A 26,804-nucleotide genomic window follows, 5' to 3' on the forward strand; every position below is an offset into this window, starting at 1 on the left:
ACACGAACAGTTATGAGACCCGGCACCAGAACCTGGTACAAACGGCACCATTTTGGACTGGAGAGCGTACCGTCACCAGGCACGAACGGTTCCAGAATATGGCGCGATGGTATGTACATCAGGAAAGAACGTTACCATAACCTGGCACGAACGACATAGGATCAACCATGGAGACCAGAATCAGACACGAACGGTAAAACATAATGGACAATAACGGGTATGCAACGGCGCAGAGCAGTTGAGAGGCCACCAGCGGCGTCCGGCAGGAGCCGAGCCGGTCGGCCAGCGCGCCGTCGAGCCGCGGGCTGGCGCCGCCCGTCAGCGCCAGCCCCGCCTGCAGCTCGCCCACCGACGGGCTCCGTGTGGACATGTGCAGCGTCACGCCAACGGCAGCATGCCGCTACGGTGCAAAAAGGTTCATTTTCTGACGACTGACAGTGTATTTCAATAAGGACACAAAAATGCAGCTGCCGGACTGGCCACCCTTTGCCGACCACACATGGACCGACGGCATCGGGCGCTGCCACTGGACCCTAGCACAGACTCGATCGGATCAACACAATCTTACACCAGGCACACAACACACAACGGATCATGGTACTCAAGTCCGTGCCATCGGTGTCACTCAACAAAAACGGTGCTTCTGTCTCAATGTAAAACTCAATGTATGTACTTACTGACGCCGCGGGCGGCTCCGGGCCGCGAGTCCCATCCGGACCCAACCCAGCACAGCCCAGCCCCCGGCCCGATTCAGCCCTATCACCGGGCACCGCTGCCAGTGCCGAACAGGGAAGGACGGACACCAGAGAACAACTGATGACAACGGACTTACGAGAACTTACAGCATCGAAACCATTATGAGGAAACACGTTATCGAGATACACAACAACCCATACACACTTCACACGCCATCTTGACGCTCACGACTCCGACGTACGCTAGGCCGCTGGCCACCCTTTGCCGACCACACATGGACCGACGGCATCGGGCGCTGCCACTGGACCCTAGCACAGACTCGATCGGATCAACACAATCACTAGACTTACACCAGGCACACGAGACACAACCGAACATGGTACATGCGTCCGTGCCATCGGTATCACGCAGCAAAAACGGTGCCTCTGACTTCTGAGCTTGATAACCAAACTCAACAAAAACGGTGCTTCAGAGCTTGACAACCAAACACCGGACACGGCCAGCAGGACCTACTGCAGCGCCTCGAGCGATCCTGACATAGGCCATGTGGCGGCTGTTCACTGGCTGCCACAGAGAGCACTGCTGACGTCGCGGGCGGCATCGGGGCGCGGGCAGGCACATGTATTGTCGCCGCGGGCGGCATCGGGGCGCGGGCAGACACATGTATTGTCGCCGCGGGCGGCATTGGGGCGCGGGCAGACACATGTATTTGACGCCGCGGGCGGCGCCGGTCCCCAAGTCCCGTCCGGACCCAACCCAGAACAGCCCGGCCCGGCCGCTCCAGCAGCTCACTCCTGAGGGCAGGGACCACCGAACTGATGTTAGTTACGCCGTGAAATCGGACGGAGTCATGGAGCTATGTGAAGGAAATACAATATTGAGCCTATTACGGTTTTCAAAAGCGTTTTTTCAGCGACGCGCTAGCTCCACCAGGGGCGAAACGGCGAGGGGGTCGTAGTACCCCCCTCGGCCGGCGCGTATGTAGAAAACCAATAGGTCCGGCGAGGGTTAATACCGCTGGAATTTGGCTTATTGAAGTAAAAAAATGCGGTTGGAGCTCTGCTGGCTCCAGTTCTATGAACTCAAAAATAGGTCACCTTATCCACACTTACATAGTTATGACAATGAACATTGAAGAACTAACTGACGATTGACTCAGTTAGTATCAAGGAGGAATCATCCCTTGCACGCCTAAAATAAGCAACCGAATATAGCGCATCGCAACAAACATACGCGCCAAGTACAAAGAAGTGCATCAATACATTGTCAATACTTACTGCCTTCTGTTTAAGTTTGTACATCTTGCATCTTATGTCATTCAGATTATGGCCGTTGAACGGCTCCCTCTTGTACAGGTCTCTGAGGTCATCCATACTGGGTACCCGCCCACCGCGGGCTTTCAGTATCGCCCGCAGTCTCTGCACTTCGGGCACAGACCACTTTACATATCGCTCTGAAAAAATAAAGAAATGTTAACCCTGTTATACGCCTTGACTAGCCTGAGGCAAGTTTTTTACCAGCGCCGTGACGCTCTTCCAATCACAATACATCGATGGAAGGACAAGGGTGCATTCACAACCTTTCTAGTCAGGTAATGGGCCGCCCTACAGTTATACACGTTGTCAAAGGTGAAAATTATTCTATTGTGACACCGTTGACGAACTTCCTGATAGACAAAAAGGTAAAACACAACCAATTACTGGTTGCTTTAAATGATTTTCTCACAGCACAAAATATTTAACCTCAGGCCATCACCTTTGTTTCAAAGAGTTAACTTTCTAATTACATACTTATTCGGAAACACTGACGCCCGGTGTGATACCGACTTTACATCTGTTATACCCGCATGATATACTTTCGTCTGCTCCGGGTGATTTAGTGATAAATAGCAGACATGGTTGTTTAGTTCAGCACTGCTTAGCGGGCATCAACCGGGTAAACGGGCCTACCTAGAGCGTCCAAACAGTGTTGCGGTAGAGCATCTCATCTTCCGTCGGAGAGGCCAACAGCCTGGTGAGACTACTACAGAATATGTGTCCGCTTTGCGAGCACTAGCCAATATATGTTACTTCAGGACGATAAATTAGACATCGGCAGCCACATCAGCCGCACAGCACCAGCCGACGTCCGGCGCTCGGAAACGGAGGAACATCTGGCCACCCTTCCAGACGACGCCGTGTAGGTATGGAGCGACGGCTCGGCGGAGGGAGGTGTCTCAGCCAGAGGGAGTGAAGCGTTGATAATCCTCCCCTCGGGCGAGGAACACGAGCTCCGAGCCCCCGCAGTCAAGATATGCAGCAGTACCCGCGCTAAGCTGGTGACGATCCGCGGGGCTCTGGAGATGCTGCTACAGCTGGAAGGCGGCCCGGCGGAGAGCCCAGTCATCGTCTGCTCAGACTCGCAGGCGGCGCTCGCCACGCTGGCGAGTGGTGCTGGGAGTCAGACGACCGACGGCACTCGGTGCCGCCGTATGGCGACTGCTCCTGACTCCGAGTCCTCATACAGTGGATCCCGGCACACTGCGGAATACCCGGCAACGAAAGGGTGGACGTGCTGGCTAAAGTGGCCTCCAGCATGTCGCAAGCCGCCGTCCCGATGGACGTCCGCTGCTTCGTAAAGGCTGATTGTTTGAATTGGACAATTGAATTGGACAATCATATACGAATTAATTTCGTGAAGGCTGTCAGCCTTGGCCGCTCCGCCACCAAGGCATGGCATCGCAGCTGGACAGACAGCATCTTCAAAAAACATTATGGGAGACCGGATGCCGATGCCGGTGCTTCTGGTGTCTCGGGACGAGGCGGTTAACGTCCACCAGCTGCGGGCGGGACACTGGAGCCACTCGTAGAGTTATCTGCGCAGGATCGGACGCCACCCCGAGCGCGAGTGTCCACAGTGCAGCGACCTGGCCTGCCCAGTGCAGTGGCGCGCTGCCTGGTGTGCCGCGAGGGTCCGGACACACCGGAGCGCGTGTTGCTCGGGTGCCCATGCTTGGCCGGAGCGAGGCTCCAACTACTCGGAAACATATGATCGGACCCTACGCAGCTTTGGGACGGCGGTGTCGTGGCGGCCTTCAGCCGCGGCTACCTCAGTCACCGAGAGCCGTTGGGCTACGGCCGGCCATGAGCCGACCCGCGGAGAACAAGAGCAACAACTTCAGGACGATTGAAGATAAGACGATCAGATACCTCGTGGTGGAACAGATCCTGCATCATCATCTAGCGAAGTTCCTGCAAGACGGTGCCCTCACCCTGGAGAAGGTGCTCGATTTGTGTGAAGCCTACGAGCGTTCAATCCTCCAGTCGTCTGATGGCTCGTCATGAACACAACGCAGTGGCTAATATCAGCCGACAGCCGCGGTTGACAGAACACCCAGCATCTGTAGAAGGCCATGCGGGAGCTAGGGGCTCGCTGACCATGCCAACAGCCAGGGCCCCTCAGTGTCCTGCCAGACGAGTGACCTGACGCGTCTGTGGAAGGAAGTCACTATGCTGCAGTCGGAAAGAGGAAGTTAACACGAGTGAAGAAGGCCACCATGGCGTTTCATGTGTTGCAGTGCAAGGTAAACACCTGCAGTAAGTAAGGTGACCGGCCCTGTCATCCTGGAGGCAGAGAGGCGTAGGCAAGCGATGACACTTACGGTGGATGCTGGTGAAACCTGCTCGACCTTGAGACTTTAGTGCAGAGTACGTCTGCCGTCTCTAGGGATGCACTTACGAGCCATCCACATCCAACCTCCTCAGGTTCGGGAGAATGCATTTCAGCGTGACAGGTAAATACTCTGCGACGTCTGCGTGCCACAGCCCGGTACCAGTCGGTGGATGCCAGCCTCTTCCTGGTGGATACATGGCCGCTGCGGAAGCCATCACAGGCCTGGGTCTGATGCAAAGCTGGGTGTCACCATTTCCCAACATCAGGTGAGGTCTTCACCATACAAGAGGAGGGGGATGCGATTCTCCCGACCATCAATGGCTACCAGCATTACAGCATCCTCGTCCCAAATGTCCCATCCTCGTCCCTAAGCCCACGGACTACAAGCTGCGCCGTCTTTTGCTCTCTGTTCGAGATGAGGTGCAGGAGGAGCGGAAGACATCGTGGAGAAGATTGAAGCGTCCTCATGGGTGAACCCGCAGGTCTTCTCTCGCAAATTCAACGGGCAGCGTTGACATCAGGTGGCCCAACTCACATATTGTGGCTGAGATATATCCTCTTTCGACAATCGAAGAGTACCAGGCTCGACTTCATGGCAGAGTCTACAGCAACATCGATCTCCGGTCGGCATGTGAGCAACTGGAACCCCATCCGGAGAGCAGGAACATCAGCGTTCATCTCGCACGGTGAGTTGATACGATTTCTGCAAATCACCTCCGGCCTGGTCTCGACAGACTCTGCTTGCCAGAATCTCCTTCACAACTTGTTAGGGAGCTCAGAAGTTTCCTCTCGCTGACTTGCTGGTCGAATCGCTCCATCCCAGTCTGCGCTTACATCCGACAACTTGCTGTGATTCTACGGAAGGAGTGCTGTTCGAGTGGATGGGGGAAGAGTCAAGGTTCCAGACCATCAAAAATGGTACCGAGCAGCCCGGTTCTGACGCCCTTAAACCGAGACCTACCGACAGTGGTGACGTCACGGCCACGCGCATCCGAATCATTCATTTGATAGCACTGCTGGGTGCTGGTGCCATCATGTCACAGCTGTCCTGACGGCTCAGTGCTTTGTCCTGACGAGCGGTGCTCTTTGTCCGACCGTGAGGCCCTCAGTGCCGTGCAAGCAATGGAGCGGTGGAACGTCTACCTCTGAGGGCGACGTTTAACACTCCGGACTGGCCAGTCCGTGATGAACACGCTCCTCGCCTAAGTTCTCAGACTGGGCGGGAGCACCTGTTGCTAGGTGGTAGGCTCGAATGCTACCGTACGTCTACGAAGTGACGAGCGCCCCTGCCAGCAGGATCACTGTCGCTGACGCACTGTCACGCCAGCGGCTGTCCACTACAGGGCCCGTAGAAGAAGCCGATGAGGAAAAGGTCGTCATCTGCGTCAGGGGCGAACACCTATCACCGCTAACGGAGAAGAAGGTTCGAGAGGCAGCTGTAAAGGACCCTGAGGGGTGTTCACGGGCACCGCACACTGCTGCGTGCGGTGTGTGCGGTGCGTCCAGCAGGCGTGGGGGTAGGGGATGGGTAGGCGGCTCTGACGTCACGGCTGCGTGCGGTGAACGATCCGCTGTGGCCAGTCCCGACCGGCCACAGCGGTCGCTGTGTGCGGTGACGGAAGGCTGACGTAGGGACGCAGTGGGCGGAGCTTGGAGGCTGTGTGCGGTCCGACCGCACACAGGGCCCGTGAACAGCCCTCAGCTCTCCAGCAACTGAGTGACGTCATCCTTTCCACTTCAGCAAAACTCGTCCCCTGCTGTCATTTCGGAATTCGGCAACACCGTGAGACTTGCTATAGGCATGTCGTGCCACTCTCCGTATCTCAAATCGTCCATTTGATACTGATGTCCATTGATACGGCTTTAAAGATGCTTCAAAGACGGCAAAAACCCATACGTCCTCGCGACCGAACAGGATAAACTCAATGCAGACAGCATATAACCACATGTCAAAAGCCCTCACGTCGTCCTTGTGTAGTGTAGCGACGTATTGGGTTTTGACGTTGCAAGCATTTCATAATCTGCAAGAACGTCTATGGGTTTACCGACGTGGATTTTGTCACTGGCACATAGGTTAGCCATGACGTGTGGGTTTTCGCCGACGTAGTGGGTTTTGACTGTGTCACTTCCGTGCTTTTCAAAGACGTGTGAATTCCAAAATTTGTTTTTCCTCTCCCAAAAAGCTTTTTTTGGTTTTTGAAAAAAATCCTCATGGCATGAAATAGAGCTTTGCAAGCTGGTCACAATGGTGTAAAAAACGAAAAATGACCCAAAATTGACATGTGGGGTTTTGACTTTGGACGGCAGAATGTGTTGGACTTGGTGCTTCATGCTTCCTTGTCTGCCGTTTTCTTTGTTTGTTAGCCATTGCCGCAAGATACATAGGTGCCTCTACTAGCGAGTCTAAAAAATCGGGAGGGGCAAACCATCAACATTTAATGTTTCTTTGCATATAAAAAGGTATACAAATTTAACAAAGAGGGTATTTAATGCAGGAAATTTCAATACGTTTATGAAAATAATGCAACACGTAAAGCTGATGCAGGCGATGTAAGGCGCCAAACCTTTCACTTACTTTTTTTGCGGTCCTTCTTCCGCTGTTCATGGCCTGTGGACATTAAAAAATATAGTTAACATTAGGAATAGAACCACTTAACCATGTAATTCTGTTAACATTACATGGTTATGCATGAGAACATAAATTTGGCCGGGGCGTCGCAAGTCCATCTACGACACGTCGCAAGTTACGACACATGTCCCGTCGCAAGTTGTGTCGTAGCGAAAAAGGAGGGATGTTGAGGAAAGAGGGGTTTGTCGGAGGATACGACAGAACGTAGCTACGACGAGGCTTAAATACCCGCTTTACTCGAGAATTTAAAAGGCTACACGATCAGCTGATCCCGTAGTAAACGTCAGTAAGGTCGAAAACTCTATCACGCATAACGGAACATTCGCCTTTCTGGTTTGAGAGCTTATGAGACAGCCAGGTCAAGCATGTTCTCTGATTCTGAAGCTTTGTCTCAACTGGGTGACTTGTGATCGCTAACGCTCACATAATTTGCCATAAAATTTGGGGTCGATCACAGGAGATTCGTGGCTAAAGAGCATCTAGAAGCTATGCTTTAGAAGAAATGAGTTCAGAGAGTTTGAAGTCACAGAGAGGTAAGAGAGTTGAAGTTGGAGGTCACAATTGGAGGTTACAGAGGTCATCTGGGACACGTCAGGTCACAGAAGTCAACTTGGGGACACGTCAGGTCACAGAGGTTAACTTTGGGTCATCACAGAGCTCAATTGGAGGTCAACTGGGACACGTCAGGTCACAAGAGTCAGCTTGGGGTCATCAAAGAGCTCAATTGGAGGTCACGGAGGTCATCTGGGACACGTCAAGTCACAGAGGTCAACTTGGGGTCATCACAGAGCTCAATTGGAGGTCATATGGGTCATCTGAGATACGTCAGGTCACAGAGGTCAACTTGGGGGTTATCACAGAGCTCTATTGGAGGTCATGGGGGTCATATGAGACACGTCAGGTCACAGAGGTCAACTTGAGGTCACCACAGGGCTCAATTGTAGGCCATCTGGGGACACTTCAGGTCACAGAGGTCAACTTGGGGTCATCAGAGACCTCAATTTGAGATCAGCTGGGACACGTCAGGTCACAGAGGTCAGCTTGGGGTTATCAGAGGTCACTTAGAGGTCATAGAGGTCATCTGGGACACGTCAGGTCAGAGAGGTCAACTTGGGGTCATCACAGAGCTCATTTGAGATCATCTGGGACACGTCTGGTCACAGAGGTCAGCTTGGGCTCATCACAGAGCTCAATTGGGACACGTCAGGTCACAGAGGTCAGCTCGGAGTCATGAGAGAGCTCAATTGGAGGTCATATAGGACTCGTCAGGTCACAGAGGTCAACTTGGGGTCATCACAAAACTCGGAAGTCATCTGAGACACGTCAGGTCACAGAGGTCAGCTCGGAGTAATGAGAGAGCTCAATGGGAGGTCACGGAGGTCATCTGAGACACGGCAGATCACAGAGGTCAACTGGGGTCATCACAGAGCTAAATTGGAGCCATGGGGGCCATCTGAGACACGTCGTTTTTGGAATTGGGAGAATCTTTTGGGGGATGCCCCTCGCAACGTCCAAGATCGCCTTTCTGGACTCGCCAGTAGTTGCTGGAATGATATAAGGCTGCTTTGTATCCCTGAATACCCCAATGAATTTGAATATAACATATTATGCACCATTTTTAACACTCGCTGGCACGGATTGAGGCCTCACAGATGATCCGTCGGTTCAAGCTCTATAACTCGCGTTAGCGTCAACGGATTGTAACCAAATTTTAACTCAAGTTCAAACAATTTTACACTAACCATGTAAATTTCGTGACCATGGCCCGAATGACCTGTGACCTGTGACCTCTTCCTCAAAGCAAGGTTAGCTTACGACACAACTTACGACTGCTATTTCAAATTCGTAAGTTGTGTCGCAAATCAGGCAACTTGCGACAGGCTTTACTACTTAAGTAACGCTACTCATCGATTGATCCCTCCAAAAACGACTTACTACACAACTTGCGACACGTCGCAGTTACGACGAGGCTTACGACGCTCTGGATTCCTCCGGCCAAAAAGATCTTTTCGCTTCATGTCTTGTTAAAGATTTTGAGTTTGTCGTTTCGTTAGCACGACGTCCCCTAAACCTGCACCTGTCTACTGCTTTTTTTTTGCCACCCCGAACAAGAACGACTGAGGAGGGGGGGGGGGCTTGATACGACCCCACTTACGTTTCGCTCCCATGGAACTAAAAACAGCAAATTTTCATGGGAAAGGGGCTCATGAGTCCTCGCTCCCTAACTACATCAATATTTAGAGGGTTTGCATGATAAAAGCCAGCATTAAAAATAAAAATGGCGCTTTTCAGCACGAAACGCTACGTGTCTCGAAAAAAAACATAAAAGCTAGAACAATTAAGATAGCATTCGATAACTTAGAACAAGCCCTATCGAGCTTTATCAAAATATTTTGTCTCAATACGTTAAGCTCAAGATTTCACCAAAGGAGACGCAGTGAGTGTTGCTTAAATACTTTTTTGCATATGACATTTCATATGTAACAGATTTAGCAAAATTGCAAACGAGGCCGAGGGTAGACGAGGTTGGGTGGCGGGCGGCGCTTCACGCCGCCATCGAGCTGCTATTGCAAAAAAAAAAAAATCGCCCATGGGTCGGATTCCCTCCCTCCTCAGACGGACGTGAGTAAAGGCATTCTCGCATGGACAATGCAGTTATTGAGCGATACGCTTATTATCCTGCATCGATCGCAGTGCTTCAATAAATGCATATGAACTCACCTATGCAATTGCCCTCCCACTATAAAACTTCAGGCCGGACTATAGTCTGTTCCATATCAAGCTTGCGGTCGGAGTCCCCTTGGCAGTTCCAGGCAATTCGCTGAGCGCGCTACTCCATTCAATAATTTGAGTCTTAGAATGTAAGATGTATGCACAGAAATCACGCACTGCCTTCAACAGAGCACTTCAGCCGCAAGCTTGACATGGAACACGCTATAGATGTAGTGAATGCGCCTCACCTCCTTCATCGTCCTCTTGGCGATCATCAGCCGGACCGCCCTCATTTTCAGAGCCTGGCTCGTCGAAGTCCTCTGAAAAACCGTCTCTGTCAGATTTAAGAATATGTGTGATGCAAAATAAGTGCCTGCCATAATGGGCAAGCATTTCTGAAAAAAAAACGCTGAACGGAACATATGTGCTACGGTGGTACCCGGACTGCTTTGGCTATCCGCGCTCGTCCTTAATCTGAAGTACAGCACCATGGGTCTGCATATAACCTAGTAGTACCAGTGAACTTTAACGGTCTTACATTGCCTTCGCTCTGTACGATTCTCTTCATGGTGTTATTGCATTGCCTCTTTAACACTACATTGCAAATTAATGCTTTAACTGCATGAAATGTCTGCTAAAATGACAGACGAATGGTGATGTTACGATTAGCACATGTACAAACGATTAGTTACCTTCAGTGAGCATCTCCTCCAGGCTCCGTCCGCTATATTTTGAGAGGCATCCTTCGTCCAGCTTCATCATCAGGATGGAGGCACGCGTCAGTTCGTGAGTAGCGTCTGACAGTCTGTAGTACCCACGATGCACGTCTTTGTCATGTCCCATGTGCCGGGTGAGCACCTCCATATCGAATTCACCCATCTCTAGAATCTGGGACGTTGTAGCACAATATTTCCGTAGTTTTGTTGCATGGAAGAGATCTGCCCTGTTTAGTGCCATGTCCGACAACTGCTCTTTAAGCACCACGCCTGCGTTGTAGTGTCCTGTAGTCCTCGCCAGAGGGTTTGCGAACAGATACTTGTTATCCTTGTCAATGTACGTCTCCCGGTTGTCTACCAGTAGCTGCAGCGGAGCCGCGCAGTCGCTCGGTATCAGGGTGGGGACCTTGTTCCCGCACTTGCCGCGGGACATGACGACGTCGAGCTCGTTGAACAACTTCTTTTCTGTTTCACCCATTGACTTGTTCACTTCTTCTACCGTCTCTTGTTTGTACATCTCTCGGTTGATCCATGATTGCAGCAGGATGCTGCTAAGCTCCTTAGGACGGCGTTTGTTGAATACTAGCAAACGGGCGAGAACCGCTTTGCTCAGCCTTGCATAGTCTGTCATGCCATGTATTCCCTTTTCTGTCATTTCTTTCACTCGTTCCTTCATTTTTTCGGTGAAAAGCTTCAAATCGCTGGTAAAGGGCAGCATGTCTTTCTTGTCATACTTGTTCGACTCGCGGTTCTTCAGCGCTACGCTGCTGATCTTCACATTCCAGAATTGGTCCACGTGATACAAGAACGCCTCAGCATCTTTCACTTCGCTTTCTTCTTTCTTGATCAGCGCAATGCCCTTCTTGAGAGCAGCCAGCTGTCGTAGTTCGCCTCCAATCCGCATGGCCTTTGAAGGAGTTTTGTATGTGGGCAGCCCCGTGTGGGCGTTTAGCTTGTCCTGCTCAAACCCACAGACGGATTTGGTGGCACTTACAACCGTATCAAATCCTTCGCCATTGATCAGCTCTTGCATGCTCTTTCCGGCTGCTTGGACAACTTCGCCCATCATCCTTAGGCGCTGGCTTATCTGCGCAAAACCCGACCTTCCAAGTTTCGCGTGCAAGTTGGCACCCCACTTCTTCAGGAGTTCATCGTTCTTTATGGTCTTCGTAACTGCATCGTCGTGCATACGAGACAATATGTCCTTGTGATACCCAGTATTTTCTTCTTGGCCGTCACTCAGGAGCGTCCGGCTCTCTGCCAGCACCGTGGGAATGTCTGGGCATTCTGTTTTGCGAGCCACACAGTGATGTTTTATGTGCTGCATCATGTTGGTTTTAACCACAAAAAGATAGCAGTAAGGACATGGCACGTAGTCGTCCACGGACGCCTGGTCCGACTTCCTTCCCAAGATCATGTCACCTTCACCCCTTTGTAGGACGAGTTTGTTGTGCTCCATGTTGCCTTTGTTGATCATCACGGTGATTTTCATTTTTCGTTCCTGCTCAGAATCACACTCCTGTATATCCTTGACTTCCTTCTCGTCACGGTGGACCGTCTTGATATGGCGCCATATCAGATTTCTCTTTTGCTTGCAATATATGCAAACATTTTTTTTCCGCACTTCGCCGCACGATGCGCCGTTCCTCGCCGACTGAGATGTACGCGACTGAGAACTGTGCTGGGGCGGAGCCACCTCAACACCGTCGCTGACATCAGACTCAGCTCCCTGTTCTCCGTATTCGTTCTCCTCCAAATGGTGGTTCTCGGGAGCCGTGATCTCTGTTTGATTGCACATCAAGTGCTCAGGAAAAGTCCATGTGCCATGGTCCCCTGCATCCTGGACTGAAGCCCTCGAAGTAGAGCAGGTGGGTGACATAAGGTCGTACTCGCTTGCAGAGAACGGCGTCATGTCGATCAGTTCAGTTGGCAGTGCTGTTGAATAAGAGGTTTTTACTGACCCACAAACTCCCGTCTCAGAGGTAGGTGGGGAAACACGAGACGGGGCTCCAACCGTCGCCCCAGTAGTTGTACACAGATGAAGAGCATCCCATCTTCTAGCGTCCGGGGTCGGGACGGGCGGCAGGCCTCCAGCCGCAGTCTCGGAAGTCGCACGCAGATGACGGGCATCAGCCCGCCTTCCCGCTTCAGAGGTCGGGACGGGCGGCGGGGCTCTGGCCGCAGTCTCAGAAGTCTCACGCAGATGATGAGCACCCCACCTTCTAGCGTCCGCGGTCGGGACGGGCGGCGGGCCTCCGGTCGCAGTCTCAGAAGTCTCACGCAGATAAAGAGCATCCCACCTTCCAGCGTCCGGGGTCGGGACGGGCGGCGGGGCTCCGGTCGCAGTCTCAGAAGTCTCACGCAGATGAAGAGCATCCCACCTTCCTAGCGTCCGGGGTCGGGACGGGCGGCGGGGCTCCGGTCGCAGTCTCAGAAGTCTCACGCAGATGAAGAGCATCCCACCTTCTAGCGTCCGGGGTCGGGACGGGCGGCGGGCCTCCGGTCGCAGTCTCAGAAGTCTCACGCAGATGAAGAACATCCCACCTTCCAGCGTCCGGGGTCGGGACGGGCGGCGGGGCTCCGGTCGCAGTCTCAGAAGTCTCACGCAGATGAAGAGCATCCCACCTTCCAGCGTCAGAGGTCGGGACGGGCGGCGGGGCTCTGGCCGCAGTCTCAGAAGTCTCACGCAGATGATGAGCATCCCACCTTCCAGCGTCCGGGGTCGGGACGGGCGGCGGGCCTCCGGTCGCAGTCTCAGAAGTCTCACGCAGATGATGAGCATCCCATCTTCCAGCGTCCGGGGTCGGGACGGGCGGCGGGCCTCCGGTCGCAGTCTCAGAAGTCTTACGCAGATGAAGAGCATCCCACCTTCCAGCGTCAGAGGTCGGGACGGGCGGCGGGGCTCTGGCCGCAGTCTCAGAAGTCTCACGCAGATGAGCATCCCACGTTCTAGCGTCAGAGGTCGGGACGGGCGGCGGGGCTCCGGTCGCAGTCTCAGAAGTCTCACGCAGATGAAGAGCATCCCACCTTCCAGCGTCCGGGGTCGGGACGGGCGGCGGGGCTTCGGTCGCAGTCTCAGAAGTCTCACGCAGATGAAGAGCATCCCATCTTCCAGCGTCAGAGGTCGGGACGGGCGGCGGGGCTCTGGCCGCAGTCTCAGAAGCCTCACGCAGATGATGAGCATCCCACCTTCTAGCGTCCGGGGTCGGGACGGGCGGCGGGGCTCTGGCCGCAGTCTCAGAAGTCTCACGCAGATGAGCATCCCACGTTCTAGCGTCAGAGGTCGGGACGGGCGGCGGGGCTCTGGCCGCAGTCTCAGAAGTCTCACGCAGATGATGAGCATCCCACCTTCCAGCGACCGGGGTCGGGACGGGCGGCGGGGCTCTGGCCGCAGTCTCAGAAGTCTCACGCAGATGAGCATCCCACGTTCTAGCGTCAGAGGTCGGGACGGGCGGCGGGGCTCTGGCCGCAGTCTCAGAAGTCTCACGCAGATGATGAGCATCCAACCTTCTAGCGTCCGGGGTCGGGACGGGCGGCGGGCCTCCGGTCGCAGTCTCAGAAGTCTCACGCAGATGAAGAGCATCCCACCTTCCAGCGACCGGGGTCGGGACGGGCGGCGGGGCTCTGGCCGCAGTCTCAGAAGTCTCACGCAGATGAGCATCCCACGTTCTAGCGTCAGAGGTCGGGACGGGCGGCGGGGCTCTGGCCGCAGTCTCAGAAGTCTCACGCAGATGATGAGCATCCAACCTTCTAGCGTCCGGGGTCGGGACGGGCGGCGGGCCTCCGGTCGCAGTCTCAGAAGTCTCACGCAGATGAAGAGCATCCCACCTTCCAGCGTCCGGGGTCGGGACGGGCGGCGGGCCTCCGGTCGCAGTCTCAGAAGTCTCACGCAGATGAAGAGCATCCCACCTTCCAGCGTCCGGGGTCGGGACGGGCGGCGGGCCTCCGGTCGCAGTCTCAGAAGTCTCACGCAGATGAAGAGCATCCCACCTTCTAGCGTCCGGGGTCGGGACGGGCGGCGGGCCTCCGGTCGCAGTCTCAGAAGTCTCACGCAGATGAAGAGCATCCCACCTTCCAGCGTCAGAGGTCGGGACGGGCGGCGGGGCTCCGGTCGCAGTCTCAGAAGTCTCACGCAGAAGAGCATCCCACCTTCCAGCGTCAGAGGTCGGGACGGGCGGTGGGGCTCTGGCCGCAGTCTCAGAAGTCTCACGCAGATGAGCATCCCACGTTCTAGCGTCAGAGGTCGGGACGGGCGGCGGGGCTCTGGCCGCAGTCTCAGAAGTCTCACGCAGATGATGAGCATCCAACCTTCTAGCGTCCGGGGTCGGGACGGGCGGCGGGCCTCCGGTCGCAGTCTCAGAAGTCTCACGCAGATGAAGAGCATCCCACCTTCCAGCGTCCGGGGTCGGGACGGGCGGCGGGCCTCCGGTCGCAGTCTCAGAAGTCTCACGCAGATGAAGAGCATCCCACCTTCTAGCGTCCGGGGTCGGGACGGGCGGCGGGCCTCCGGTCGCAGTCTCAGAAGTCTCACGCAGATGAAGAGCATCCCACCTTCCAGCGTCAGAGGTCGGGACGGGCGGCGGGCCTCCGGTCGCAGTCTCAGAAGTCTCACGCAGATGATGAGCATCCCATCTTCTAGCGTCCGGGGTCGGGACGGGCGGCGGGCCTCCGGTCGCAGTCTCAGAAGTCTCACGCAGATGAAGAGCATCCCACCTTCCAGCGTCCGGGGTCGGGACGGGCGGCGGGCCTCCGGTCGCAGTCTCAGAAGTCTCACGCAGATGATGAGCATCCCATCTTCTAGCGTCCGGGGTCGGGACGGGCGGCGGGCCTCCGGTCGCAGTCTCAGAAGTCTCACGCAGATGATGAGCATCCCATCTTCTAGCGTCCGGGGTCGGGACGGGCGGCGGGGCTCTGGCCGCAGTCTCAGAAGTCTCACACAGATGAAGAGCATCCCACCTTCCAGCGTCCGGGGTCGGGACGGGCGGCGGGGCTCCGGTCGCAGTCTCAGAAGTCTCACGCAGATGAAGAGCATCCCACCTTCCAGCGTCAGAGGTCGGGACGGGCGGCGGGGCTCTGGCCGCAGTCTCAGAAGTCTCACGCAGATGATGAGCATCCCACCTTCTAGCGTCCGGGGTCGGGACGGGCGGCGGGCCTCCGGTCGCAGTCTCAGAAGTCTCACGCAGATGAAGAGCATCCCACCTTCCAGCGTCCGGGGTCGGGACGGGCGGCGGGGCTCCGGTCGCAGTCTCAGAAGTCTCACGCAGATGAAGAGCATCCCATCTTCCAGCGTCAGAGGTCGGGACGGGCGGCGGGGCTCTGGCCGCAGTCTCAGAAGCCTCACGCAGATGAGCATCCCACGTTCTAGCGTCAGAGGTCGGGACGGGCGGCGGGGCTCTGGCCGCAGTCTCAGAAGTCTCACGCAGATGAAGAGCATCCCACCTTCCAGCGTCCGGGGTCGGGACGGGCGGCGGGCCTCCGGTCGCAGTCTCAGAAGTCTCACGCAGATGAAGAGCATCCCACCTTCTAGCGTCCGGGGTCGGGACGGGCGGCGGGGCTCCGGTCGCAGTCTCAGAAGTCTCACGCAGATGAAGAGCATCCCACCTTCCAGCGTCAGAGGTCGGGACGGGCGGTGGGGCTCTGGCCACAGTCTCAGAAGTCTCACGCAGATGAGCATCCCACGTTCTAGCGTCATAGGTCGGGACGGGCGGCGGGGCTCTGGCCGCAGTCTCAGAAGTCTCACGCAGATGATGAGCATCCAACCTTCTAGCGTCAGAGGTCGGGACGGGCGGCGGGGCTCCGGTCGCAGTCTCAGAAGTCTCACGCAGATGATGAGCATCCCACCTTCTAGCGTCCGGGGTCAGGACGGGCGGCGGAGCTCCGTCCATCGCATGGGTAGCCGGTCGCAGCCCATGAGTCGTCATAGTCAAGTCAAGTCCAGGATATTTGTGGTATACATGATACTCAGTGGTGTGAGGAGGGGTTTCATCCACGCGGCCGGCTGACCCAGGAGATGAAGGGAGGACTTCTGGAAAGAAAAGATATGGCAACGCATAAGGAAGCATGGCGGTAGGAGGATGAATGCTGTCTTGATTTTTTAACCATCACCAGTGATTCGGCGAGTGATTTTAAAATGTAGGATCAGGTAGTGAGCCAAAAAAAGAACAATGTCTAAAGAAAAACCAGAAAAACGATTGAATTATGATGTGTTGATTAGCATAGATACAAGTAGATTTGGGTGGACTGAGTAACTGGTAACAACACAAATGTAGGCACCATAGTCACGTCTTACCTCGTCCATTTTTACGTGAGTGACGCTGCGCGCCTTTATGTCTGCCACGGGAGTGGAGAGCAGCAAGCAGCATCCTCTTCCCATATGATCCAGCTATGCGCCCTGTCAAATATTGATAGCTATTAGCTAACATAAAATACTAAAGGAAGTTTCCCAGCCAGCAATTGGTTTGGCTCAAGTCCGTTTTGCCCTAGCGACTCCGGCACGCCAGATTTGGGCCGGTGTAAACGGAACGCCGTCGGAATAAGAGTTTGGGTCGATATGGCTCTATTCCGGTTAACCAGTCTTTGCCGTAGCGTTCCGGAGCTAGTATGGCTTCGGACCGACAAGTCCGGCCGGCACTAGCGAGCGGTGGCCTGACCTGACCTTGCCGGAGGGGCCGTGACGTCACCGGCGGGCGGTCAGAGCGAGTCGGCAGAGCCTCACTCTACGCGGCCCGAGCGAGCAGTGAGGATCGGTGAATAGGACATAGGGGAGGGAGGGGAGGGGAGGGGAGGGAGGGGAGAGAGAGAGAGAGAGAGAGAGAGAGAGAGAGAGAGAGAGAGAGAGAGAGAGAGAGAGAGAGAGAGAGAGAGAGAGAGAGAGAGAGAGAGAGAGGCGGCCGGCCAATAATTAGGCAGCCAACACTGAGTTGAATGAAGCACACGATGCTGACAACGTTACGGAGTTAACTATAAGATAATGTCATGCGTTTAATGTGATTGGATTTTTCACTTAAATGCTTTCTTCCTTTGTGACCCACAACCCCTAATTTGGGGAGGACAAGCTGCCCCAACGGTTCCTGACCTTATGAAAAGTTGTGGGGCACCGCCCCCACGGCCCCAGAGTTGTGGGGGCTAGCTGCCCCACTGCCCCCGGTTCCCGCGCCTATGTATGAATCTATGAAATTATGTTGGTATATTTCCGATTTCGATCCCTCCAGTTGGAGGGGCTCAAATACCTTACGAGCCCCCCTTCCCAGCCGAAAAGTTGGAGGGGCTCAGCACCCCCTAGCCCCCCCCCCCGGCTCCCGCGCCACTGCCCCCCCCCCCCCAAGGCAAATCATGGGCATCATAGCATTTATTGCCCCCCCCCCAAACTAACCGATGAGCCCCCATGGGGGTATGGGGCCCTGGCCCTTATTCGATTATCACGAGGCTCAAGAAACACACGCCAGCTATTCGCACAGCTCCCATACCGGTCTTTGAGGGTCCTACAATGACCTCTGAGGGTCCCTCAGTGGCGGTCATGCGCCCACCTTGACCGCTGAGCCCCCAGCATGACATTAAAAACTCAGACCACCAGCACGGCGCAGGTTAATAGCATCTGCAAATTTGAGCACTCTACTAAGCTATGCCTTCGTCGATTGTATTTACATAAATTTTGAACATGAGACCTAATACAGCTCTGAGGAACCCCAATCAGAACATTTTTCCCACCTTGCCCTTCACCCATTTAGCACTATACGCTGCTGGCGTCCTGTCAACCGGGTCTAGTATATTCCCCTTCATGCCTTGCAGCTTCAATTGCAATACTATCCTTATGTGTGGTACTTTATCAAACGCATTATTGAGGTCAAGGTATGCTACCTACATCAAACTGCTTTCTTTGCCAAAAGTGTTTGTATCTGTCGCAGCTTCAAAAAAGTCTAGGTTAAACATAAACAGCCTTTATTTAACTCATGCTGGATATTGCCTATCACACTGTTTTCATCCAAAGATTCTACCACTTTCCCCTAGATTATGGATTCCAATATTCTGCAAACCAAGGAATACTTCGACAGTGACTGTAACTCACCTCGTTTGGTATCCATCTGTGATTGGATAGTGGAGACTGACGCCAACCTGAAAACAAGTGTTATTGGCAGTCAAGGTGTGAGAGGTGCATACACTAAATATTGCCGCTTGTATCATTGAAACTTTTACATCCGTCCGCCCGCTCATTGCCAGCAACACCAACATGACTAGGGATCCAGCAAAAAGTGATTGATGTTCCCTCTCGGTCGAGGGCTGTCAGACGGAGAAGAATCTCCTGTACGAGGAGGTCGGTCGAATAGAATTGTGTCAAGGCCTGGAGACCACTCAATGAGTCAGATGGGCTCCTATGTAGCCACACTTATCTCCATAAAGGACCAATGCGCCGGTTTCTGAGAGACCTTGCCGGCTTCTGAGGGCCCTAGTAACGGCCAATGAGGGATCAGCTGCAATGGCTCCACACCCGTCTGTGATAGCCCCACGGCCCACACCAGTGTTTCTAAAAGCCACCACATCGGCACCTGCGAGGCCCCTCACGCCATCTCCAAGGGACCCACATCAGCGCATCGCCCGTAACCCTCGCCGTATTGTAGTAACATTAACCCTCGCCCGTATTGGTGTTTTTCCAGCCGCGAACGTATAGGTAAGGGGGCGGGGGCCCGTTGCCCCCCCCTTGCCGTTTCGCCTATGATTGAGCTAGAGTTTCGCAGAAAAAAAAACGAGCGTGTTGCCCGTGACGAGAGGAAACCGATGACACCCAATATTAAGGTCCTAGTTCATTGGTTGACCTTCCAGGTCAGGTCAAAGACCCAGAAGTCGGGAAAATCGGGACCTGTTAGAACGTCGTAGTGTGGCAGTGTGGCTGATATGGGGGCTTTCGGGGTGTTGATCACGAATATCATGTTAATTTTGATCACAGATGATGTCCTCATGCATTTTAACTGGGCCGGGTCAGGTCAGGTCAGGTCAACCAGTAGGGGTCCTGCCGGGTCTTCGCAGTAGGTGTCAACCGCCTCTGACAGCTTCGTAACATGTTACGAAGGCACCAAAACTACTTCGTTAATGTTCATATGGTTGCTAAATTCGAATTCAGCTCCAAAAACTAGCCTAGAAACATGTAAAACTCGAAAAAGTGAACCGAGGTCATCAAAGGTCAATGACCTGACCAGACCTTCAGGTGACCTTGACACCCACCCTAATGCATGGGGGCAACATCATATCACATGTTTGAACGCCTGAAACCACGAAAAGACTGGAAACGCGCGGCTAATGCGAGCCGACATACGCCGAACCGCGATTCCGGCCAAACATGGGCTCGAAAAGTAGGTCACAGGTCAAAGGTCATTTAGGTCAGGGTCATGAAATTTTTAGGGTAGGTGTAAAATTGAATAACCCGAGGGTACTGAAAGTTTCGTCGCGATCGGCCGCTTTTTACGCGAGTTATTCGCGAAAAACCGAGGGGGCCGTTCGACCCCTCCCCTACACGAACGTGGGTTAAGGGCCTACATCGGCGGCTCTGAGAGTCCCCAAACCAGCGTCTCTGAGGGCCACGTACCAGTGACTGGGCCAGTACCAGTGATGGCCTCTTACCAGCCTCTGAGTGTCCTTGCCAGTCTTAGTCTATGAACTATGAAAGGCCACTTTCCACTTTCAGGCCACTGTGCAGGGCCACGCACATGCCAATGATGGCCCCACCAGTGTCTCTAAGCCCTAAGGCCCCGCGGCCCGCAACGGCGGCTGTGAGGACTCAACACCAGCGCATCTGACGGCCTTTCACACCGGTGACTGAGGAGCTCGCTTGCTTCGTTTGCTCGTAAAATACCATGCACATTAGGCACACTCCTTGGGCATAAATGGTATTTTTACGTGCCAATTTTTAACATTTTCTCAGGGCAGACCGTTTTAAAGAGGCCTGTCTGCCAGTGGGACCGGACCCACCGTGCCCCCCTCCCATCGAAAGGTCCTGGATACGTCCCTGCCTGGGCTGACCCCGGGCCCCCGGGTGACTCGCGGGCCCCTTCAAGAGCAGGTGATCCCCTCGTGGGCGAAATCCTGGGTACGTGTCTGACGTACATCGTGCATAGTTAATCCAACAACTATTTGTCATGTTGATTTGATTTTTTAAAAATAAATTTAGTCCGAACCTTTTGATGGGAACACGGGCGTAGGAACGTCATGAAAAGTGGGTGGGCCACCCTGTCAAGGGGCCTCCTTTTCCAGGGGGCCTCCTATTTTCAGGGGCCTCCAACTTTTGCCTCGTCCTGCCGGCTGCTTTCAAGTATGACCTCCAAATCTAGCTTCTGAGATCGAGCAGATGTACCCAGGGGCGTAACCGCTTCAGCGAACAGTGCGGGAAGTCCGCACCATTTTTAAAACTTATTCTCCCTCCGATTTTTTTTTAGAATCTATATGCCGCAAACGGTGCATGACCCCTGAAAACCCTTACACAAATGTCTTCCTCGTTTCCCAGGTGCCCCCATTAGCTTTATAGGCGCCCTCTTTGGCATATAAGCGCCCTATGTATAGTCATCAGAGACATCCCTATATGTCCCACAGTCGCCCCGTTGTCGCATACAATGTGCGCTTATCATAGGCGTCTCTCTTTTATGGACACTTGAAGGCGCCTCTCTTTGCCATGCCGGCGCCCCTGTTTCTTATGAATGCACCCTCATGGCATCGATCCATTGCAGTGCAGACCTCTATTGCATGTGGACGCCCATATATGTAGGCCTCAGAGGCACCCCTCTTTCGCATTAAGGCACACCTAAGGGCTTCATAGGCGCCCTTCTATTGCACGTAGGTGCCCTACTGTCTCAGAACCGCTCCCCTTTGGCATGCAGACGCCCATCTTTCGACAGAGGAGCCGCTGTGGTTCTTAAGACGGCATGTTACTCCCAGACGCAGATGGGGCTCTCGGAGTCGGGACCTTCAGTCGATGATGGGTGCCCGCCAGATGTGGACCCTCGGAGACGCCGGTATGGGGCCCTCTGAGATGCCGGTATGTGGCCCTTAGAGACACCGGTGTGGAACCCTCAGATACTTCAGTGTGAAGCCCTTACAATTGCTGGTGTGGAGCTATGAATGCGCTGGCTTAAATCCCTCAGAGGCCGGTACATGGACATTAGAGCTCAGTGAGAGCTTGGCTTGTGTGGTGCCTTCAGTGGCCTTGTGGAGCCGTTAGACATCAACATTCAACATGGTGCTCTCAGGAGCCGGTGAGTCCTCAGAGTCACCGGTGTAGGGCCTTCAGAGCTCCGAGATACTGGTGTGGGGCCCTCAGAGGTGTCGGTGTGGGTCCTTCATATGTACTTATAGAGCCTTGAGATGCACAGGTGTGGTGGCCCACAGAGGCGCCGGTGTGGGGCCCCCAGAGCCACCGATATAGGGCCCTAAGAGACACTAGTATGACCCTCAAAGGCGCCGCTGTGTGGCGCTCATAAACACTGGTGTGGAGCCATCACAGGCGGGTGGAGCCGTTAGAGGCCGGAAAGGGCCCTTAGATGCCTACAAGGAGCCTTCAGAAGCCGGCGTGGCACCCTTATGGGAATAAGCGTGTCTACTTAGGACCCCTTGAGGTGCTCTCATGTGCTCTGTGGGGCTCTACCGAGCCGAAATATGGCCACGGCAAGTTGCCGCCACCTGGCTCTTCGGACTATCATTCTCAGGGGCCTCATCTGCCTAGTTTGAATAGAAGGGCCTCTCAGAAAATCAGTCTCATGGGCCTCCTCTGGCTAGTATAAATAGAAGGGCCTGTTAGACCATCAATCCTAGGGCCTCTTCTGGTTAGTATAAATAGAAGAGCCTCTCAGACCATTAATCTCAGGGGGCTCCTGTGGACAGTATAAATAAAAGGGCCTCTCAGACCATCAGTCTCGGGGGCCTCCCTAGAAAAGTGTAAATGTGGATAGAAGGCCCCCTCAGATTCATTAGGAGTGAACCTCTCTGACTATCAGTCTTAGGGGCCTCTTGTGGCCAGTATGAATATAAGAGCCTCTCAGACCATCGGTCCCAGGGGCCTCTTCTGACTAGTTTGGATAGAGGGCCCTCCCAGACCACCGGTTTCAGGGGCCTCCAGTGGCCAGTTATATGAACAGAAGGGCCTCACAGCCATCAGCCTCGGGGGCCTCTTCTGACTGGTGTGGATATGAGGGCCTCTCATACCATCAGTCTCAGGGGCCTCCTCTGCCTAGTGTGAATATAAGGGCTTCCCAGGCCATCAGTCTCAGGGGACTCTTCAGACTGGTGCCGGATTGAGGGACCTCCCAGTCCCAGACAGAAAGTTTTGGGGGGTCTCCTGTGGCCAGTATGAATAGAAGGGCCTCTCAGTCCATCAGTCTCATGGGCCTCTTCTGCCTGGTGTGATTATAAGGGCCTCTCAGGTCATCAGTCTCAGAGGCCTCCTCTGACTACAGTGTAGATGGATAGGCCTCCCAGACCATCAGTCTCAGGGGCCTCTTCTGACTATTGAGGATAGAGGGGCCTCCTCTGACTAGTGAGGGTAGGGGGCCTCGGCTAGACCGCCAGTGTCAGGGGCCTATTCTGACTAGTGTGGATGGAGGGGAGGGGCCTCCCAGACCACCAGTCTCAGACCTCCGACTAGTGTGGATAAAGGGGCCTCCCAGACCGCCGGTGTCAGTGGCCTCCCCAGACCAGTGTGGATATTGGGGCCTCCTCAGATCCACTAGGGCCTCTCAGGCCATCAGTCTCAGGCGCTTCGACTGTCAAGTATGAATAGAGGGCCTCCTTGGATCCATCACGGCCCCTTGGAGTCCGTGCGTGGGGATTCGTGGAACTTATTTTTACCAAGTTTGTTTATTATGGGAGGTGACGACGTCCTCTCAAATCGAGACGAGGGCCTAGAGTAAAAAGTGGGTGGGCCAAAACACATGGTTGGCCCCCACTCGAAAAGTGGGTGGGCACTTACCCACCTGCCCACCATTGGTGTACCCTATGTTCCAGTGTTGCAAAAGTTGCCGCTGATTGGTGTCTCCAGACACCAAAGATTTTTGTACTCAGTACTCATCATAGAAAAAAATATAATTTTGTACTCACTTTTCAGGGAAACTGAAATCAATGGGTAAACCCCATAACGATAGCATGCCAGTCAAAAGTTAAGTGTCCACTGAGTTAGAAATAAATGTAATGTAACAAAAACAAGCATTACCCAGCCACAGCCCACAACAATCACAAAGTTTAATTCGCCGAAAGTAAAGTCTTTCAATCACTGGAAGAAATTACCCAATCTACAACCACAACCTACAACCTAAAACCTACAATCTACAGCATCACATATGGTAGCTCGTGCTATGTCTGCCCTACCAATGCCAAATTTATAAGCATATAGGGAGTGACCATGTGCTAATTTAGTAAAGGAGAAAATGTAAGCAATTAATTTGTGCAGTAGCATAAGTCACAACTAAGAAATTGGCCAAACATGTCAAAATAGCAATAACAGCAGTGTCCCAAGAGCTAAGTGGATTTCTTAAAGGCAATTCCGAGCATTCCGAGCCATTGCTAGATTTTCATTTATCTTCTTTGATGGGGTAAGAAAATACAAATGACATTTTGTAAGCATGATTTCAGAACCTATCCATACAACTTAATGTAAATAATAAAATGATTACAGGCAGTAAAAACAAAATTGTTTAAGTTTTTTAACCATGCAGGTTATCTACGAAGGTAGTCGTAAAGCAGGCGTCACACTTCTTTTTGCAACCAAGGAAAGGCGCTCTACCCAAAGTTGCTTTCTTATCGAACCAAACCAAACCAAACTGAACCTAACCTTACCTACAACCTACAACCTAGAATCTACCACCTAAACCACCTAAAATCTACAACCTAACCTAGTACCTACAGCGCCTCTCCTTGGTTGCGAAAAGAAGTGTGACGCCTGCTCTACTACTACCCCTACGAAGCCCCGAAACATCAATACCCAATAGGTACCCATATCATGCAGATATTATTATCATGTAAAACATTGGACCCAGCCCAATACCATCAAAGGTAAAGTCATTCAATTGTTAACTAGCATACCTACTTAGATTGAATTAAAATATTAAATTCAGTTGGTTTCTATGGAGCATTTAATCAGTAGGTATTTGATTGCATCTGGTTGCTTAGTTTGGTGGGTAAATTTGCAAAGGATGGCTGTCTGCATGGGGATATTGCATAAATTTATTAATATTTTCCGAAGTTGAATTGCGATTGAATCAACATTCAACAATGAAAACCCTAAAACTTACCTGCAACATCAACATAACCTCCACACTGACACCAACTCCACGTCCACACCCTCCGAAGTAATCGAAGTAACTTCACTTCAAAATGGGTGCAAAATGGCACAGTGTATATAAATACAAAATGGCAGATGCATGCTGCATTGCATAACAGGTTGTGCGCCACTTTGGCCTAAGCTGAAAGAGGCCATATAGGGAAATGCCCTGCGCAAATGTTCAAATAAACAGGATATTCAAATCGTGATTTTCAAATATGGTAGCTCTTCATATCAGAACAGCGACGTCTTTCCACTTTGTTCAAAATCTGTGCAAGTCGCGTGAGGTAATAAACCCGATTTATTACAACGTTCTCAGATGTCGCTGTAAATTTTTTTCCCGACCTTTCACGTTAAATCCTGACATTTCAATTTATTGCATCATAAGATGATGTAATAACCTGAAATGTTTTGAAATTCCGGTTTATCGCAACAAAATGATACAATAAATCGGGTTTTACAATGCAACAGTATTGGATATAACTTGTCTTGTAACTATAAAATCTTTGCCGACGACCTGAAGTTATACGCATGTGTAGATTATCCCGATAGGTCCCTCCCATCCCTGGCCACTTCCGAAGTAATCCAGCGAGATATTGATCGACTTCACTCTACTGCTGCTTCTTGGGGCTTGTTTATGAATGTAAAGAAGTGCTCAATCCTCCGTTTCTCGAGGTCCTTTACTAATGTAGTTCGCCCCACATATACCCTAGATGGCAAACATATTCCTCATGTCCACTCTGCCTCCGACCTTGGTGTACTGGTTGATTCTAGCTTGAAATTCCACGACCATATCCGTATGGCTACTCATAAAGCTGGCGCTTTGGCCTATAGCTTCCTTAAATCCACTGTGTGTCGATCTCCAAAGTTCATGGTGTTCCTGCTCACCACTCACATACGACCAGTGCTTGAATATGTCTCTCCTGTCTGGAACTCTGGTTTTATTCAGGATTTGAGGCTATTAGAAAGAGTGCAGCGCCGATGGACTAAGCGTATTTGTGGCTTGGAGACCATGAGCTATGGTGAACGTCTACGATCCCTACGTCTCTATTCCGTCCAAGGAAGGCTACTGCGTGCAGATCTTCTACAGTACTGGAAAATCTTTAACGGAAAATCTTGTATATCTCCGGCTGATTTATTTCCACAGCCGCCTCAGAATCGTACACGAGGCCATTGCCACAAAATATTTCCCTCTGCCATAGACACTGACATTAGGAAGCGCTCGTTCTCTCAAAGATGTATTTCTGTATGGAATGCCCTCCCCGCTCAAACTGTGTGTGCTCACGATGTCAACACGTTTAATAAATCTATGTTAGATCGCGATATCAATGTTGCGTTGTACTCTTACCCAATGTGAAAGCTCTACCTACACTAAGAACTAGGACAGTTCCAAACATTTCTCCATGCTGAACTTTTGTGCATTAAGTAATTACTTCCTGTAAATCTGTGAATGAGACTCACTTCTCCAGTCAGTTTGTACATGTATAATCTACAGCACAAATTTCCTACTGACTGACGCGTCTCTTAAATGCAGGGTTCCTTGTACCTTCCTCTCTCACTTTCTCCACCATTTTCCTCCCCGGACGCAAAAGGAACCCAACCAGGAAAGTCAACCAGGTAAGTCAACGTGCACGTAGAGAAAAGAAGCATGACCTTCCTTACCTGGCAACAGAAGCAGGTGCATCCCCCGGCCGCCCGAAAAAGATACGGGCCGCCTACCAGGGAAAATGGTAAGTGTCCGTAGCTTCAGCCCAGACGAAGCGTTAGCGATGACGGTGGCTGGAAATACATCAAAAAGGACATACCACTGCTACTCTGCCGAATGACCAATGACCGGACAAAAACTGAAGTATATCCGTCATATGAGAGAGTGTTGGAGGCACATAAGCGCTGCTACCCGTCGGGATTGTCCTGCACAGATACCACGGCTGTAGTTAGTTTCGCTGCAGAACATTGCGGACCACACGTGTCGGCGGCTCTTCTGTGCAAATGAGAGCGATATAATAGCCGTTTTCACGACGGCCATCTGTTACACATTTGGTGCAGATTTGGTCAAATTAGGTTCAGTGTGTCTCCTACTAGCTATCAGCTAGGGTTGCACTGATTG

General features: G+C 52.8%; 1 protein-coding gene across 7 annotated transcripts; it reads right to left on the minus strand.

Moving 5' to 3' along the window:
• Positions 1-420: 420 nt before the first annotated feature.
• On the minus strand, positions 421-24,915 carry LOC122390100. 7 transcript variants are annotated; one of them, XR_006258084.1, is made up of 7 exons: positions 24,669-24,915; positions 18,470-18,516; positions 16,694-16,795; positions 9,937-10,008; positions 6,923-6,955; positions 1,974-2,149; positions 421-1,511 (listed from the first exon to the last, which is right to left on the minus strand). XR_006258084.1 is itself a non-coding variant. In XM_043382758.1 (7 exons), the coding sequence occupies exons 2-7, from the start codon at positions 18,483-18,485 to the stop codon at positions 1,485-1,487; spliced, it is 405 nt and encodes a 134-aa protein (XP_043238693.1). In that variant the 5' UTR covers positions 18,486-18,516; positions 24,669-24,873; the 3' UTR covers positions 421-1,484. The 7 variants fall into 7 exon arrangements, 4 of the variants coding, with proteins under 4 accessions (XP_043238693.1, XP_043238695.1, XP_043238691.1 ...); XM_043382758.1 differs by having other exon boundaries at positions 421-1,490; positions 24,669-24,873; XR_006258085.1 differs by lacking the exon at positions 18,470-18,516 and having other exon boundaries at positions 421-1,490; positions 24,669-24,832.
• Between the last annotated feature and the right edge of the window lie 1,889 nt (positions 24,916-26,804).

This window comes from Amphibalanus amphitrite, unplaced genomic scaffold, assembly GCF_019059575.1.
Source record: "Amphibalanus amphitrite isolate SeventyFive unplaced genomic scaffold, NRLGWU_Aamphi_draft 000382F_arrow, whole genome shotgun sequence".
NCBI classification, from domain to species: domain Eukaryota; kingdom Metazoa; phylum Arthropoda; class Thecostraca; order Balanomorpha; family Balanidae; genus Amphibalanus; species Amphibalanus amphitrite.

What these genes read in the sequence shown, in the direction of transcription:
- LOC122390100 (XM_043382756.1), bottom strand. Translation starts at nt 12,316, where the DNA reads ATGACGCCGTTCTCTGCAAGCGAGTACGACCTTATGTCACCCACCTGC. An exon ending in CCAAGAGGACGATGAAGGAG is followed by an intron (nt 6,956 to 9,936) that starts GTGAGGCGCATT and finishes TAATGTCCACAG; the next exon opens with GCCATGAACAGCGGAAGAAG. An exon ending in ACAAACTTAAACAGAAGGCA is followed by an intron (nt 1,512 to 1,973) that starts GTAAGTATTGAC and finishes AACTAACATCAG; the next exon opens with TTCGGTGGTCCCTGCCCTCA.